The sequence below is a fragment of the Staurois parvus genome, unplaced genomic scaffold, assembly GCF_062004578.1.
Source record: "Staurois parvus isolate SC_StPar_1 unplaced genomic scaffold, SC_StPar_1.0 ptg000071l, whole genome shotgun sequence".
Taxonomy (NCBI): Eukaryota; Metazoa; Chordata; class Amphibia; order Anura; family Ranidae; genus Staurois; species Staurois parvus.
Window position 1 is genome coordinate 3,412,707 of NW_028317867.1, and position 17,808 is coordinate 3,430,514.

General features: G+C 41.4%; 1 protein-coding gene across 1 annotated transcript in view; it reads right to left on the reverse strand.

Moving 5' to 3' along the window:
- The window catches only part of CLOCK (clock circadian regulator), a 144,884-nt gene that overhangs the window by 10,445 nt on the left and 116,631 nt on the right, over positions 1-17,808 (reverse strand). The window contains exons 16-18 of the mRNA XM_089669267.1: positions 15,895-15,986; positions 5,240-5,329; positions 4,716-4,874 (exon numbers count right to left, since the gene is read on the reverse strand). Coding sequence (XP_089525393.1) covers positions 4,716-4,874; positions 5,240-5,329; positions 15,895-15,986 — 341 coding nt within the window. The remainder of the gene's footprint in view (positions 1-4,715; positions 4,875-5,239; positions 5,330-15,894; positions 15,987-17,808) is intronic.

Genomic DNA, 17,808 nt, shown 5'->3' on the forward strand with positions numbered 1-17,808 from the left:
AACAATCCAAATGAATTTTAAGTGCAGACTTTCAGCTTTAATTCATGGGGTTGAACAAATATCAAGTACAAATTTTAGGAACTGGAACCATTTTTATACACAGTCCCTTCATTTTCAGGGGCTCAAATGTAATTGGACAAATACATATAATCATAAATAAAATGTTCATTTTTAATACTTTGTTGAGAATCCTTTACTGGCAATGACTGCCTGAAGTCTGGAACCCATGGACTAATTATTACCAAAGACTGGGTTTCCTCTTTTCTGATGATGTTCTTTGTAGGTCTTTCTGCCTTTAGTTTTGCCTTCAGCAAGTTAAATGAATTCTCAGTTGGGTTGAGATCACGTGACTGACTCGACCATTGCATAATATTCCACTTCTTTTCCTTCAAAAGCTTCTGGGTTGCTTTTTGCAGTGTGTTTTGGATCATTGTCCATCTGTACTGTGAAGTGCCGTCCAATCAACTTTGCTGCATTTGGCTGAATCTGGGCTGACAGTATATCTCTAAACACTGCAGAATTCATCCAGCTGCTTCTGTCTTCTGTCACATCATCAATAAACACCAATGACGCAGTGCTACTGGAAGCCATGCATGCCCATGCAATCACACTACCTCCACCATGTTTTACAGGATGACGTTGTGTGCTTTGGGTCATGAGCTGTTCCAAGCCTTATCACTTTTTTCTTCCCGTCATTCTGGTACAGATTAATCTTAGTTTCATCCACCCAAAGAATGCTTTTCCAGAACTGGTCTGGCTTTTTAAGATGGTTTTTGGCAAAGTCTAATCTGGATTTTCTATTCTTCAGGCTTATGAATGGTTTGTACCTTGTGGTGAACCCTCTGTATTTGCTCTTATGAAGTCTTCTCTTGATTGTAGACTTTGACAATGATATGCCCACCTCCTGGAGAGTGTCCTTCATTTGTCTGGATGTTGTGAATGGGTTTTTCTTTACCATAGAGTATCCTGCGATCATCCACCACTATTGTCTATTGTATTCTGTGGACGTCCATGTCTTTTTATGTTGCTGAGCTCACCAGTGCATTCTTCTTTCCTCAGAATGTACCAAACTGTTGATTTGGCCTCTCCTAATGTTGCTGCTATCTCTCTGATGGATTTGTTTCATTTTTGAAGCCTTACAATGGCCTTTTTCACTTGAAGGGACAGCTCCATTGAACGCATGATGTAGGTTCACAGCAATAGATTCCAAATGCAAATACCACACTTAGAATCAACTTCAGACCTTTTCCCTGCTTAATTGATGAAGAAATAATGAAGGAGTAGCCCACACCTGGCCATGAAACAGCTTTTGATTGAATTGTCCAATTACTTTTGGTCCCTTGAAAAAGGGGGGATGGCTACTCTTAAGAACTGTAATTCCTAAACCCTTCCTCCAATTTGGATGTACGTAACCTCAAATTAAACCTGAGAGTGTGCACTTTCAGCCCATATCTGTTATATAACTATAGCTTGAATATGTTTTGGGAAATACCTGAAAAAAACTAAAAATGTGCCTGTGTCCGTGTGTGTGTGTGTCCGTGTTTGTGTGTCCACGATAGATAGATACACACACACACACACACACACACACACTCACCTTCATGCTGCAGCATCCATGTCCCACACAGGCTTTAAAACCAAAAGCTCAGCTACCACATGACTGCTGATTAGACAGCTCTCTGCTGGCAGTGGAGAACAGTGCCTGTCGGATCACTGCAAACTGCTCTGCAACTCCAATGCTAACTGGAGCAACAGGCTGCGGAATGGGAAGAAGTGGCTGTCTTCAGCTCTCAGTCTCATGCTAATAGGTGGAGGCAGCTGTAGATTAGGTAGCCAGGTGGTCCCGAGCTCAGTGCTGCTCTGCCCTCTCAGCAATAGCCGGCTAACTGTGGACTCTGAATCATAGAAGTACAATAGTAAATATGACCCAGAGTCAGCTGTAACCCCAAAAAGAAGTATGGCCAAAAATGTTTTGGCCACAGTTCTCTTTCTTTGGCTTATGGATGGCTGTATTCTGGCACCAGTGTTCAGTTATGTACACTGTAGCAGGCAAATTTTACCTGTGGGAAAATAAAAAGAGCTAAGCCTGCTACTTCACAACAAATGCCACACAATGCCTGCTTTTACCCTCAAACACACTCTTTTTCCATGGGCATCCATTACCATGGACCCCACAAAAACATAGTAAGGCCAGGTATGGGACATACACATACAGCCTCCATGCTGTCCACAATGCAGTCTTAGGTGTCTGAGTTGCCTCTCTCAGAAAAATGAAAATCCGCTTAGATATTTCAGGCGCTCCAGTAACAATGCAGGAGGTACCATACATGCTGGCCACGCGGTGGCAGGCTTACATTATTCTTTTCTCCACGACTGGGTCATTCTAATTCTTTGTGATTTTTCTTTGACCCATGTCTACTTATGTTGGGCTTCCACTGCATGGCCTTTTCCTTTACATGGTAAATTGTGTCTATTCACTTTTTTAACCACTTCAATACCAGGCATTTCACCCCTTTCCTGCCCAGGCCGATTTTCAGCGTTCAGAGCTCTCACACTTTGAATGAGAATTGCACGGTCACACAACTGTACCCATCCTGTAACTTGTATCATTTTTTTGACACAAATAGAGCTTTCTTTTATGGTATTTAATCACCACTGGGTTTTTATATTTTTTGCCAAACAAAAAGACAAAATTTTGAAAAAAAAACCCCAAAACCTCTTTGTCTTCATTTCGGTTATAAAATTTTCCAAATAATCGTTCTTCATAAATTTAGGCTAAAATGCATTCGACTACATTTCTTTAGTGAAAATAACCCAAATCAGTGTTTATTATTTAGTCTGTAGGAAGGTGATAGATTCCACAAACTATGAGATACATAGAAATAGAAATGACATTGGCTGTCAGAACATCAGGATTGAGATAGATTAGATCAGGGGTCCTCAGACTACAGCCTGCCAAAGTCATTTACACGGCCCACCAGGTCGGTTGGAAAAAAAAAAAATTGGCGCCGGCAAATAGCTAGGCTCCTCAGCCATGAATTTACAGTGTACAGTGCCTTTTGGTATCCAGTGTGTTACAGTGTACAGTGCATTGCGGTGTCAAGTGCGTAACAGTGTACAATGCATTGCGGTGTCAAGTGCATTACAGTGTCCAGTGCGTTACAGTGCATTGCGGTGTCCAGTACGTTACAGTGTACAGTGCATTCTGGTGTCCAGTGCAGTACAGTCTACAATACATTGCGGTGTCCAGTGCAGTTCAGTGCATTTCGGTGTCCAGTTCGCTACAGAGTACAATGCATTTTGGAGTCCAGTGCATTACAGTGTATAGCACATTTTGGTGTCAAGTGTGTTACAGTGTACAATGCATTGTGGTGTCAAGTGTGTTACAGTGTACAGTGCATTTTGGTATCCAGTGCGTTATAGTGTACAGTGTATTTTGGTATCCAGTGTGTTACAGTGTACAGTGCATTGCGGTGTCAACTGCGTAACAGTGTACAATGCATTGCGGTGTCAAGTGTATTACAGTGTCCAGTGCGTTACAGTGCATTGCGGTGTCCAGTACGTTACAGTGTACAGTGCATTCTGGTGTCCAGTGCAGTACAGTCTACAATACATTGCGGTGTCCAGTGCAGTACAGTCTACAATACAGTGCGGTGTCCAGTGCAGTACAGTCTACAATACATTGCGGTGTCCAGTGCAGTACAGTCTACAATACAGTGCGGTGTCCAGTGCAGTACAGTCTACAATACAGTGCGGTGTCCAGTGCAGTTCAGTGCATTTCGGTGTCCAGTTCGCTACAGAGTACAATGCATTTTGGAGTCCAGTGCATTGCGATGTCCAATGCATTACAGTGTATAGCACATTTTGGTGTCAAGTGTGTTACAGTGTGCAGTGCATTTTGGTGTCCAGCGCCTTACAGTGTACAGTGCATTTTGGTGTGCATTGTGGTGTCCAGTGTGTTACGGTCTCCAGCGCGTTTTAAATATTGTATTGTTTTTTTCCTGTTTTTTGCACTACAAATAAGATATGTACGCTGTGCATAGGAATTTGTTTATATTTTTTTCATACTGTTGTCCGGCCCCCCCAACAGTGTGAAGGTCAGTGAACTGGCCTCCTGTTTAAAAAGTATGAGGACCCTTGAATTAGATATATTAGATAGACAGATAGACAGATAGACAGATAGACAGACAGATAGAGAGATAGAGAGATAGAGAGATAGAGAGATAGATAGATAGATAGATAGATAGATAGATAGATAGATAGATAGATAGATAGATAGATGTGAAAATCGATCAATCCTGATGTACTGACAGCCAATCTAATCTTTAGAGGCCCAAAAATGGCAGGACAGTACATATATTCTGCAAATGACCCCTTTTTGAAAAGTTGATAGTCCAAGATATTTAGTAAGATGCATGGTGAGATTTTTGAAGTTGTAATTTTTTGTCAATTTTTTTTTTTAAATTAAGAAATTTAAAAAAATAGTTTTTATCACAATTGTGTTATATATATATATATTTATTACACACACACATACTGACACCAGTGTGGTACAGTGACATAATATGACTGGTGTGGTGGTGATTAGGGACATTGACTAGTGAAAGTATGTAAAAAATTACTTTTTTTGGGGGGGGGGGGGGTGCATTAAAAAGTCATACACGAATTAAAAAAAAAAAAAAAGTGATGACCCAATATGTAGCATTTCTCTTCACCTGAAAGCCTTGCCCATGGACCATCTGTAGCTGTTCCTGGATTTTTCGCAGCTCCTCCTGTTGTCGGTGAATATTCTCTTCTATCATGCGTGTTCTTTGTTCCAGTTGGTCCTTTAAGTGCTTCATGGCTCCAAATTGTGCAGTGAACTGAAAAATGGGCTGCAGGTCAGGAGAACATACCAAATGTTAAAGAATTAATCGGACCCTTCAGGCATGCAGCTTACCTAGTCTGTAATGTTACTAATTTGAGGCAACATAGACACGTAGAAATGTATAACAAGATTGGTGCAAATGACAAACATAATATAAGATGATGTCCAATGTTAGTAGTTCTGGCTAGTTGAGATGGGAATGGAAATACATGAGGGTTGAGATGGGAATGGAAATACATGATGGTAGAAATGTGTGCAAGTCCAAGGCTCCAGGTGCTTGGAGATGAAGTATGAAAGTGAATGTACTGTGGTATAGGCTCATTGGGACCTCTATTAGAGTGAAAACATAAAACTAGAGCTGATGATACTCACCTGTGTCATCCCAGGCTGTAGGATGGAAGTCGCTTGCTGCTTCTGTACTGGCTGTGTTAATGACTGGTTAAGAGACTGGGAACTTATTGACTGAAAAAACAAATTACTGCTGTTATTCTGAAAATCTGCATAAAAAAAAAAAAGCATGACAGTCCATCCAAGAGTAGTATTTCAGTTTTTGATATATGCTAGGGAGTAAGACCACATCATAGTCTGCTAAACATCTCTAGGATTCAAGTGACAAAATCTGTACAACAGCCACAGCGAGGGGCCCCACTCTCCCTGATGTGTATTATGGACAATGCAATAAAAGGCACATGAACAGAGAATACACAAAGCCAGCTACTATGACACCCTAGGGTTTATTTACTAAAGCTGGAGCGTGCAAAATCAGACTCACTTCTGCATAGAACCAATCAGCTTCTAACCTCAGCTTGTTCAATTAAGCTCTGGCAATAAAACCTGGACGATGATTGGTTTCTATGCAAAAGTGATCCTGATTTTACACTCTCCAGCTTTAGTAACTGTTTCAAGAGACGTCCACAAGATTTCATCTTAAACTGAAATATTACTTTTGGGTGGACAAGCATATCTCTACAAACAAAAGCCTGTTTGAAACATTATTCCCCGTTAGCCAGTTACAGTTTTCCCCTGTGGCAAGGGAACACGTTATTTTCACAGCACATTTGGTATTATAGGTGAAGAACATTTCTTGGAGACTACATTTAACAGCCACAATGCACTCATCCATTCAAGCCTATAGGTGCGGCATTTTTCTTGATGTCAAGTGATCCCACAAAGTGGAAGTACACTGAAACTAGGTCTCTTCTGCAAAAAAAACAAACTTGCCTGCTGGTTTACAATGCTTATTAGGCTCCATGCATACGGGGTGTTTTAATAACACTAACTTTAGCTGTGTAAAGTCAGCTTTTTTTTTTAGTGGTTTTTAGCATTTGCAGTTTTTAGAGGTTTTTTTTTTACCAAAAAAATTTTTTCTCTTTCTCAAACAAATGTCCAAAACCGCTGGTTTACCGCAATTTACCATTTTTTTCAGCGTTAGAGCATTTTTACAGCTAAAACACTCCTCTAGAAGCCCACTAGTCCTGTGTTTTCTTTCCATGTGTGCATGGGACACATAGGATAACATTCCGGGGGCTTTACTGGCTGTAGAAAAAAACATCAAAAGCCAAAAACAGCCGCTATAAAAATATCCAGTGTTCATTAGAATGCACAGCTCAGTGTACATTCTCAGCAGGGCTATAGATCATTTTCTTTCGGGGGGTACCCAGAGAACAGTAAATTAGCACACCTGCCATGATGTGACAAATTGTGGTGTATATACAGTATATGCAGCACCCCCAGCAGGCATATCTGTTAGTGAAACAAATCGTAAACATGGACTTGGGCTTCAATGCGTTGTTTCTAAAGAGGTCAGTCTGTAAGGCTGTTTAGAGAAGGGCTCTTCTTCATATTTAGGGCTGAGTTGCTGGTAATTGGGGTGTCCTAACAGTGTACAGAGAGCTGCTTTGCCTGTGTGTGTGCCCAGGCGGTTTGCTATGCACAGCTCCTCTCTCCCCTGGCACACACTCCCTCACTCTCTGCTGTAGTCCTCTCTCTCCACCCAACTTCTCCTGTGCTGCAGGCTGCTTGCTCCCCAGTCCTTGCTGGCTCTCTCTTCATACTCTGCATGTCCCACCAATAACTTCTACTTTCCCAAAACACCTCCCCCTGCACTTTCTCCTTGCCTTTGTGTGGGGCCAAATCAGGCTGCTGATGCAGTGAATCAGTTATCCTCTCCACTGTCCTATAAGCAGGGCCACCATTAGAAATCATGGGGCCCAGTACAGACTTTGGCTAAGCCCTAGTTTTACTGCCCCTTGGTAACCCATCTTAAATCTAAAATACAGCTGGAGGAGGCTACATGCCATGGCTTTGACAATTTTGCATCAAAGCCGTGGAAAATTTGACACGGCACATTGAGCTGATTCCCATACTTGGCCATTCAAGTCAATGGGGCCATGCCACAACTGTGAGCCAAACACTTTGCTTGTGATTGCGGTGCATTAGCACCATTATACACTGCTACTTGACATGAAAAACAGGCATTCAGGGGGTGACAGGGTCACCTCTTGAACACTTTACAGCAGTTGCTTAGCTGCACTTTCAAAGGGGAACTACTGTGGATCACTTTTCAGAGCTTTGGATGGTGTGAACCCTGATAACAAAAGAATGAACACTGCTTCTGGTTGGATCATACCAATCTGCCACTCACATTCACTGGGAGCTGGCTCAAATCATGAGAAAATAGAAACTCCAGACATCTGCACTCCAGTAACCACCTTTAAGGGTAAATATAGGAACATACTCAAAATGTTTCTTTTAATTTTGGATGGAGCAAGGGAGGATTATCACCCTGTCATGTTTTTTTTTTGCAGTACAAGACACATGCTGTACAGTGTGATCATCAGCATGATAAAGATGGTCACAGGTGCTCTGGCTGTATCATTCATGGCGGCAAACAGTAGTGCATAGTATACTATACTGTCAAAAGTAGTAACAGTATAGAAAACGCTGCAGCCTGTGTCTGTAGTACTATACTAGCCCGCTGGATGAATAAAAAAAATAGTAATCTTAACCACTTTCCCACCACCCTATAGCAGAAGTACTGCTACAGGGCAGCAGGGCTGCGCAAAATCACGTACATATATGTGATTTGCATTTCTGGGTAGGGGGCATGCGCACCACCCTACCCGTACCGCTATTGGTGGCTAGGGATGTCAATCACTGAGTCCCAGCCGGCACTCTGCGATCGTTGGGTAAAGCGGACAGCGGAGACCTGTATGCAAACAACACAGGTCTCTCTCCTGCAAGCAAGGACATGCTGCTTTGTATATCCCTGCACAGCATGTCTCTGTGGTAAAACACACAGCACAGCATACAGTTAACCCTTTGATCACCCCAGATGTTAGCCCCTTCCTGCTCAGTGTCATTAGTACATTGTCAGTGCTTTTTATTAGCACTGATCACTGTATTAATGTCACTGGGGATGTCAGTGACACCAATTCAGTTCTCCCCCCCCAGAGGCAGAATGCCCACCGTAGTCCCACTATAAGTCACTGATCGCCGCCATTACTAGTATAAAAAAAAATTCCAGTATATGTACCGCCATAACTTTCACATAAACCAATTAATTTACATGTATTGCGATTTTGTTTTTTAGTAAAGACATGTAGCAGAATACATTTTGACCTAAGTTTATAAAGAAATTAGATTTTTTTAATTTTTTTATTGAATATGTTTTATAGCAAAAAGTCAAAAATAGTTTTTTTTTCCCCCAAAATTGTCAGTCTTTGTTTATAGTGCAAAAAATAAAAATAAAACCGCGGAAGTGATCAAATACCACCGAAAAAAAGCTCTATCTGTGGGAAAAAATTACTTACATTTCATATATGTACAGCGTTGCATGACAGCGCAATTGCCAGTTAAAGTAACGCAGCACCGTATCGCAAAAAAATGGCCTGCGCAGGAAGGGGGTTAAATGCTCTGGAGGGCAAGTGGTTAAAGGACTGCAAAAACCAGACCACAGAACAAGTGGAAGAGATAAAAAGTAAGCTGGGATGGAAAGGGTGTCAGGCAGACAGTCAGTGTATGACTCCTAGAGTGGAATGCCCAGATCTGAGACTGGAGGCTTCAGGATGTGTTCAGTGCAGATTTATGTTAGAAGAGGAGCAGAAAGAAACAGGAGAAAGTGAACTGGACAGGGGATGGGAAGGGAGGGGGTGAGGATTGGTGTGGGAGTGTCTAATATACTGCGTGGTCTTACAGGGATTTGACCAGAAAGGTGTAGAGACATGTAGTACTGGGGAGGGAGGGGAGTGAAGCTGGGGGTGAAAGGTGCTGATATATCAGGAGAAAGTGAACATGACAGGAGCAAAGGCAGAGTGACCGGGAAGTTGAGCAAGTTGATGGGAGTGGAGAGAGCTCTGTGAAGGAGGAGAGGGATTATTTAATACTTTGCAGCCAATAGCAGACCTCTCACCTCGATCACTGCAGGACCTTCATTCAGTGCAAGCAGTTCTGCAGCTTCTGTTCAGACTTCTCCCTGCATCAGAGTTGCTTCATCCCGCACCTGATAGGAATCCCGTGGGATGAATTTGGAGGGAAGGACAATGCACTCTGTGTACCCACTGGCTTAGGAGGCAGCAGCACCGCCCCCTGCTGCCTTCTCAGCCAATGGGTAGCTGAAGCTCATCATAAGTGCCTCTCTCCTGACGACATACAGGACCTCCTGAGTACCGACCTGCTAAACAGTCCAGGCAGTCCAGGAACAAAATGTATTTTATTTTATCCGGTATCCAGCGTCCTGAGCTCTGCCTGTCAGCAATGTGAAGGATACAAGTGGTTTTCCGTGGCATTGGTGCACCCACAGCTGCAATGCAGCTATACTAGCCCAGCTGCTGTGACATTAACTGATGCTCTCTGGGGGTTGGACCCCCCGACCCCCCTTATCTACGCCCCTGATTCTCGGCACACCTTGGTGGCAGAATAAATTAACTCCCATGTGCAGTAAATGAGTCAATACAGCATGGTCAACTAAGACAGCTGAAGATCCTGAACATGAAAGAAGACCAGGAGTAAAGATGTCGGCCTCAGTCAGAGAGCAAGGGGAGGTGATATTAGCACCACTTAAAATTAACAACTGCCTAAAAGTTGATGTAATCAACTCAAGGGATCTGTCACTGAGGAAAAAAAAAAATCATACACAGAGAGAAACAGACACACCTTTGCCATTATGTAGTAGTGACACAGCATCTAGAGTATGGCAACCTCAGGAAGAGAGAAAAGGAGCTGTGGGAGAACTGAAGAAGAAAACACTGGGAACTGGAAGGACTATATTACACTAGCCATTCTGTGGCTGGCAGCAGCCTATACAAGGCTAAGCATGGTAGCAAAAGACTTATGTACTCACAATAAAAATGCTTTTCACGGAGTCCATTCAGGAACACAAAAATTCAAATACTCGTGGGTTATAAGACTGCCTGCAGAAGGATTGGACACTGGCAAAAAAAAAAAAAAGAAAAAAAGTAGGCCAGCTCAGGATATCTCCTCTACCCCAGAATGCCCAATTTTGTAACAAGCACTGCCAAGAATATGAATCAAACACAGAAGTTGGAACCTGTATCCCTCAATGGACTCTAAGAAAAGTATTTTTTTTCAATTATTTATAGACTTGAGTGAGAGTACAGGGAAATATCAAACAGTTCACAAAATAAACTACATCATAAGTGTCTGGGTGGAAAAGTAACATGAATTATGCCTAGAGAAAGAGCAAGTTCATAAATTCCTCAACTTGTACTCAGATACAATGAAAGCACATCATCCACTACCAGAATGTGTCATGCCTCGAGAGTCAATGCAAAGCTAAAATATACTAGCTGTAGCAATTTAGTTTTTTTTAGAAAACTAGGCAAGTTAAGAAAATTGTTTTTCAGCAAGTCCAAAACTCCTATTTTCTTCTCTGTTTAGGGACACATCATTGTGGATACTATCAGGAGGTCCTTTTTGGCAGTCCAGCTGAGGGGTGGGGAACACAGCAACAACCACTGACAGCCACAACGAAACAGAACTGGGGACCGCCTGCAGTGCAAGAGCCACCTGAAGGACCAATTTGCAAAGCTGAAATCAGATGAGGCTGGGCCCCCTACCAGCTAACAAGAATACAGGGAGAATATGGAGAAACAACCTGATGCTTTAGACCAAAAAAGTAAAAGGTCACCACCAGAGGGGAATAATTTCACACAGTAGTGAACACCGGACCTGAAGCAGTGAGAAGCAGATCCCGCAGATGCCACCAAAAGTGATAAAACAACAACAAATTCTCATGTAGGGAAGTAAAGACCCACAATCAGTTCTAAGCCTTTTGCCTCTGTCCTCCCCTTGGTTTAGAAACAAAAACTCTGTGGCTAAATTGACTGTCTGACCAGTCAGCTTACCTTGCTAAATGAGGCTCATAGGGGAAAAATGAGAATTGGCTAGAACATAGCAGCCTGTGAAGGGAATCTACATAGGAATTCAATATGATATACCGTATAGGGGTAGGGTGCATGGGAAGGAGATGGAAGTCAGCCCTTAGCCCCAGACTGGAGACATGGAAACAACCAAAAAAAAAACAAGGATGAATCCAATACAGCCTGCTCTGGTCAGTAAGAGATGCCTCTAGGGTAGGGGTGGGCAACTGTGGCCCTCCAGCTGTTGGTGAACTACAAGTCCCATCATGCCTCTGCCTTTGGGAGTCACGCTTGTAACTGTCAGTTTTGCAATGCCTCATGGGACTTCTACAACAGCTGGAGGGCCACAGTTGCCCACCCCTGCTCTAGGGTAACTCCAGAGGGATCCATCTGAAGAACAATCCTGCCTATCCCTGACTTAAAGCTATAGAACTAGGAATGCTCCTGATCCCCTAGATCCAGCAAAGTATCAACATCCATGGAACAAGGAACTGGATTCTTAGCAATACAGTGAGGAAAATTGGCGCAACTATAATACAAAACAAGGAAAAGCTCCTGAAAAATCTTCAAGAGGCTGCAAATCAGGAGGACCTAATTTCAGGTGGACAGGTTCTCCCAAGCTGTTAAGTCATTTCCTGTTACTGTTAGAGAATACCTTCGGCAGGAGACTAAAATATTCTGAAAGTCCAAAAGGATGCGGGACCCTCCCCCAACGACGTTTAACTGCAACCAGGGTCAGAGGCACAGCTAAATGTGTTAAGTCTCTCTTCCATGACCATTGATTTCCAGTAGAGAAAAACTGGTTTAGGGGTTATTTCTCTTAAAAGGATCAGTACGAGTGACATCAAGAATCCTGTTATCGTCCAGAGCAGGAGCCAGACTACCCCTTCCTTACACAGGAAGGACTCATTCTTTTTCAGGGGAAAAATACATCAGTACCTAAATAGTGTCCAACAGAGTCCAAACCAGTAGATCTGCCCAAAGCAGGATCCCACAGTGTAAAAAGGACCAATGTGAAAAAAATCATTCTTCAATGAGAGAAGCCCTCCAGATGGGAGAAAACTCCTTACCAGACGCCTGATGGAGACTAATCACACCACAGACTATCTAGTTTTTTTTAGCAGCCTAATTTGCCTGCATCTATGGACTACAGCCAAAACCATAGAGAAATGTGATGAAATTAACCATTTCAATACCGGGCAATTTTACACCTTCCTGTCCAGGCAATTTTTCACATTTCAGCGCTCTCACACTTTGAATGACAATTGCGCGGTCATACAACATTGTACCCAAACTAAAATTTTATCATTTTCTTCACACAACTAGAGCTTTCTTATGGTGGTATTTAGTCACCGCTGGGGTTTTATTTTTTGCAAAATTAACAAAAAAAACAAAAATTTTGAAAAAAAAAACCAAGTTTTTCTTTGTTTTTGTTATAAAAGTTTACAAATAAATAATTGTTCTTCATAAATTTAGGCCGAGATGTATTCTGCTACATGTCTTTGGTGAAAATAACCCAAATTAGGATGTATTTTTTAGTTTGTAGGAAAGTTATAGAGTTCACAAACTATGGTGTATATCTGAATATTGATCAATCCTGAAGTACTGACAGGCAATCTAATTTCTTGAGGTCCAAGAATGTCAGAATAGTACAGATATCCCCAAATGACCCCTTTTTGCAGAGTAGACAGTCCGACGTACTTCATAAGAGGCATGGCGAGTTTTTTGAAGTTGTATTTTTTTTGTCATAATTTTTCGGAAAATTAAAAAAAATTAAAAAAATTATTTTCACTATTTTTTTTTTACATACTGTCACCAGTGCAGTACAGCGTCGTCATATAACTGGCATGGCGGTGAACAGGGACACTGACTGGTGACAGTATGAAAAAAAATATATATATATTTTTTTTAAAAAATTTTTTTTTTTATTATTATTTTTAATTTATTACATTTTTTTTATTTTTTTTTTAAGATTTTTTTTTCATATTTTACTATGACCAAAGTAGTACAATGTTACCATAGTAACATTGTACTACTTTGGGGAAGTGATCAGTATTTTTTTTTTTTTTTTTTTTTTTTTTTTTTACACAATTTGCTTATAGCAAAGAATTACTTTGCTATAAGCAAGCATTTACCTGAATGAAATCGATTCATTCAGTTTTTTTTTTTTTTGTGCTTAGCTGTGATTTGGTCACAGCTAATCACATGACATGTGCATGTGATTAGCTGTGACCATTCACAGCTAGGCACTAGTATACAATGGATGGCATGAATGAAGCCATCCATTGTATACAACTGTCATGTGACCTGCTGTGATTGGTCACAGCAGGTCACATGGTACCAGCAACGGGGGCCGGTACTCAGATCTGTCATCGGCCGTGTCCGAGGTACACGGCCGGTGACAGATCGCGCCGCTGCGCGGCTCTGCATTAGCGCAAACTGCGCATGTGCGGGAGAACGCCAAATGGCGTGCACCCGGAATGCCGAAGCACTTTTGAAGCCGCCAAATGGCCATTGGCCAGGCGGCTAATGGTTAAAGGAGAAGAGATGGGAGAGGGGGAATAAGAGTGAGGGGCCCTACCTTTCTGCAAGGGAGGAGAGAGGGGTAACTCCCTGTCTAATAATAAAAAATCTGAGGGTGCGCATACTGTGGACCTTTCCAGCAAGAGGTTATGATGGTTGCTACCTCCAACAAGTGACAGTTTTCAAAGCTAAAACCTGACATAGCCAGATCTGGCAGGATCTTGCCCACTAATATCGACAGCGTTTGCTATCTTTATAGGAAAATCACCTGGATATACCACAATGGGGACGACAAGTAAAAGACACTATGAGAAAAATCAGATATGCTTGGGTGAAAATGAGGATTCAGATCCCCATCTGGGTAAGGGACAGTCAATGCTGGCCCCAGTTGATCTAATAGGTCAGAGAGTCCTTCTAAAGAGAGGGGACACTGGTGAATACCAAGTACCGCTGAAGGCCTTAATAGCCCCAAGTGAAGGTCATTTTTCTGAAGACGAGAATGGTGCCTGATAGGGCACAGTTTCAGAGGCTGATCTGACACAGGTACTGGAGCAAGGATCAGAAGAACCCAAGAAGTCCAGGGAGGGATGACAAAGATAATGTCACCATTTTCAGCATATGGGGAGTAGTAAAATTGACTTAGGGGAGTGTGGAGGCTGGAGACTGCTCCCATGGGAGTGTGTTAATAGTTATCAACCTTCATGACAAGAAGAAAGCATAGATGTTGTGACTTGTCTGTAGGCAAGCTTATTGGAAACAAGTTATCGTCCAAGAGCAATTAGTTACTATAAAATCACTGTATATGTAATATTCACCTGGTGTATGCTATAAGTTCATTAATGGTGACTGACCAAACTACTACAGCAACAACTAAACTGGACATTCTAGAGAAGTCCGAGTTATGTCAGAGAATATTGATTTCAGGACCTATTAACCACTTGCCCGCCAGAGGATTTACCCCCTTTCCTGACCAGTCCATTTTTTGTGTTATGGCGCTGCGTTATTTAACTGACAATTGCACGCTCATGCATTACTACACCAAAATGAAATTTATGTCCTTTTTTCCCCATGAATAGAGCTTTTTTTTGGTGGTATTTGATCGCGCTATTACAAAAAAAAAAAAAAAAAAAACGAAAATTTGGAGAAAAATAAAAACAATATATTTTTGACTTTTTGCTATTAAACATATCCAGTAACAAAATTTAAAATATAAATTTTCCTCATAAATTTAGACCAAAATGTATTCTGCTACATGTCTTTGCTAAAAAAAAAAAATCCCAATACTTGTAAATTTACAAGTTTACAAATGGCGGTATATATATTGGGCTTTTTTTTTTTAATTTTTACAAGTAATGGCAGCGATCAGCAACGTATAGTGGGACTGCGGCAGGCATTCTGACACTGGGGGGAACTGACTTGGTGTCACTGACATCCTCAGTGACACCAATACAGTGATCAATGCTAATAAAAAGCACGGACACTGTACTAACGGCACTGGGCATGAAGATGTTAACATCTGGGGCGGTCAAAGGGTTAACTGCGTGCTGTTTTACACGGTGTTGTGTGTTTGTGCTTCACTGTAAGCACACTGCTTTGCATGGCTGTGCACAGTCATGCAAAGCAGTGTGCTGGAGCTGACAGGGAGGAGAACTCTTTTGTTTACTAACAGTTATCCCCCACCCCTTCCCGTCAGAGATCCTCGGCAATCACCGGGCGCCAGAGAGTAATCACTGGCTGGGACCCGGTGATTGACAGCCGTGGGCATGAATGGAGCGGTTCCCCTACCCGCAAATGCAAAATCACATGATGCTATGGGGCGGAGCTGAAGCACTTAAACACTAAAACCCTTATTTATTCAAAGGGAAGTAGGGGATTGTACCTAGCCAGCTTTAGCTCAGAATTAAACTTTCTTCTTCTCCAATTTTTTTGGAGTCAGTGAATGTACCTGTATTTTTAGGCCTAAAGAAAGATTAGATGCAGACCCCATCAAAAGCTAAATATCAAGCTAAGTGCTGATTTCTTTCTTAGCATTTTAGAATGTAATTAAAGAATTTCCATTTCCGAATATTTGCATACATATTTCATATTTTGGAGCACATAAAAACACATATTAGGGTTGCTTACCTGACTGCTAATCGATGACCTTCTCTTGTCCAACCCAGATAAAGCTTGTCGTGGAGGAGTGCTGGTATCAGTTGGAATCTTAGTAGGCGTTGCTATAAATATATAATAGTACATTACAGAAACATTTTAAAAGCACCACTTCTTGAACTAAAATGTGATTTAAAAAAAAAAAAAAAAAAGACAATATATGCAAGTCACATGTGAAATCATTGAAATCCTTAACTTATTGAAAACAAGATACAGCCCCAATTCTAAAGTTGGGATGCTGTGTAAAAGCTATATAAAACAGAAGGCAATGATTTTCAAATCACATAAACCCAAATTTTATTCACAAAAAAAAAATTCAAAATGTTTAAAGAATATGTACCATTTAGGTCATTTTGAAATTGATGGCAGCAACATGTCTCAAAAAAGTTGGAATAGCGCCAAATTTACCATAGTATAGCATCCCCTCTTCCTTTAACAACACTGTAAATGTCTGGGAACTGAGGAGACCAGTTGCTGGAGTTTTGGGAATTGCTCAACAGTCCTGGGTCTTCTTTTTCGTATTTTTCGTTTCAAGATGCACCAAAATTTTCAGTTGGTGAAAGGTCTGGACTGCAGGCAGGCATCTTAAAAGATAAGTTCACCTTTGTGACATGTTACATGTTCCAGCATCTGCAGCCTTCCCCCCAGCAAATCCTCTCCCTGCACCCGCTGTCTCAGTTTTAAAACAGCTCCGCCAATATGGTTGCATCATTCATTCAGTTTCTTCTGAATGGAACGACTATAAGTACCGTCAGCCTTTGCGACTTACAGCTTGTAGTTCTCAATAAACTATGAAGGCGCTGGTCAGCGCTCTGGTTGTTAGTAGTTCTTCCCTGAGAGTCTGTCGGAGCCTGAGATTGCACCAGCCATCTACTAACTGCGGGTGCAATGTTCTGCAGTCTCATATTCAAATATGGCTTCTTCTGTGAATGATAGAGGTTTACCTTGCATTTGTAGATGGCATGGCGGAACTGTGTTCACAGACAGGGATTTTTGGAAGTATTCCTGGGCCCATGCAATGATGTCCATCACAGAATCATGCCCGTTTTAATGCAGTGCTGTCTGAGGGCCAAAGATTACAGGGAAATCCAATATTGCTTTTCGGCCTTTTCCCTTTCTCCAGATTCTCAGAATCTTTTAACAATATTATGTACTTTAGGTGATGATATATTTAAAGTCTTTGCATTTTTACATTGAGGAACATTCTGAAATTGTTTTAACTTTTTGTGGACACAATTTTCACAGGTTAGTGAACCTCTGTCCATCTTTACTTCTGAGGCACTCCGATTCTCTAAGGTGTTCTTTTTATACCCAATCACAATACTGACCTGTTGCCAATTAATTGGAAATTTTCTTCCAGCTTTCCTTGCTAGTACTACTTACCAGCTTTTTGTTGCCCTGTCCCAACTTTTTTGAGGGTGTTACTGCCATTAATTTCAAAATTACCTTTTTCTTAAAATGGTACATTTTCTCAGTTCAAACATTTGATATGTTTTCCCATTTTCTATTGTGAATAAAATATGGGTTTATGAGATTTGCAAATTATTGCATTCTGTTTTTATGTAGATTTTACAGAGCATCACAACTCTTTTGGAATTGCTGTTGTAAATTATAGATGTAAAAGAAATTGTGATCCAATTTAAAGGCTACATATCTCCACATCTGCTTTTCACAGAGATGCAGCAAATAGGGTGTTTGTGCTCATTGTAAAATTATTTTCTTGTAGTTCACTAAGGGATAAGGGAAGTCTTTCACCTTCGCGTTATACTGCCACCTACAGGAGCATTGGACACTGGCCAACAAAATCAGTAGGCCAGCTCTGGATAACTACTATCAGCATGCATCAGTGTGGAAGAAAATCAGTACTAACAGCATGAACATAAACGG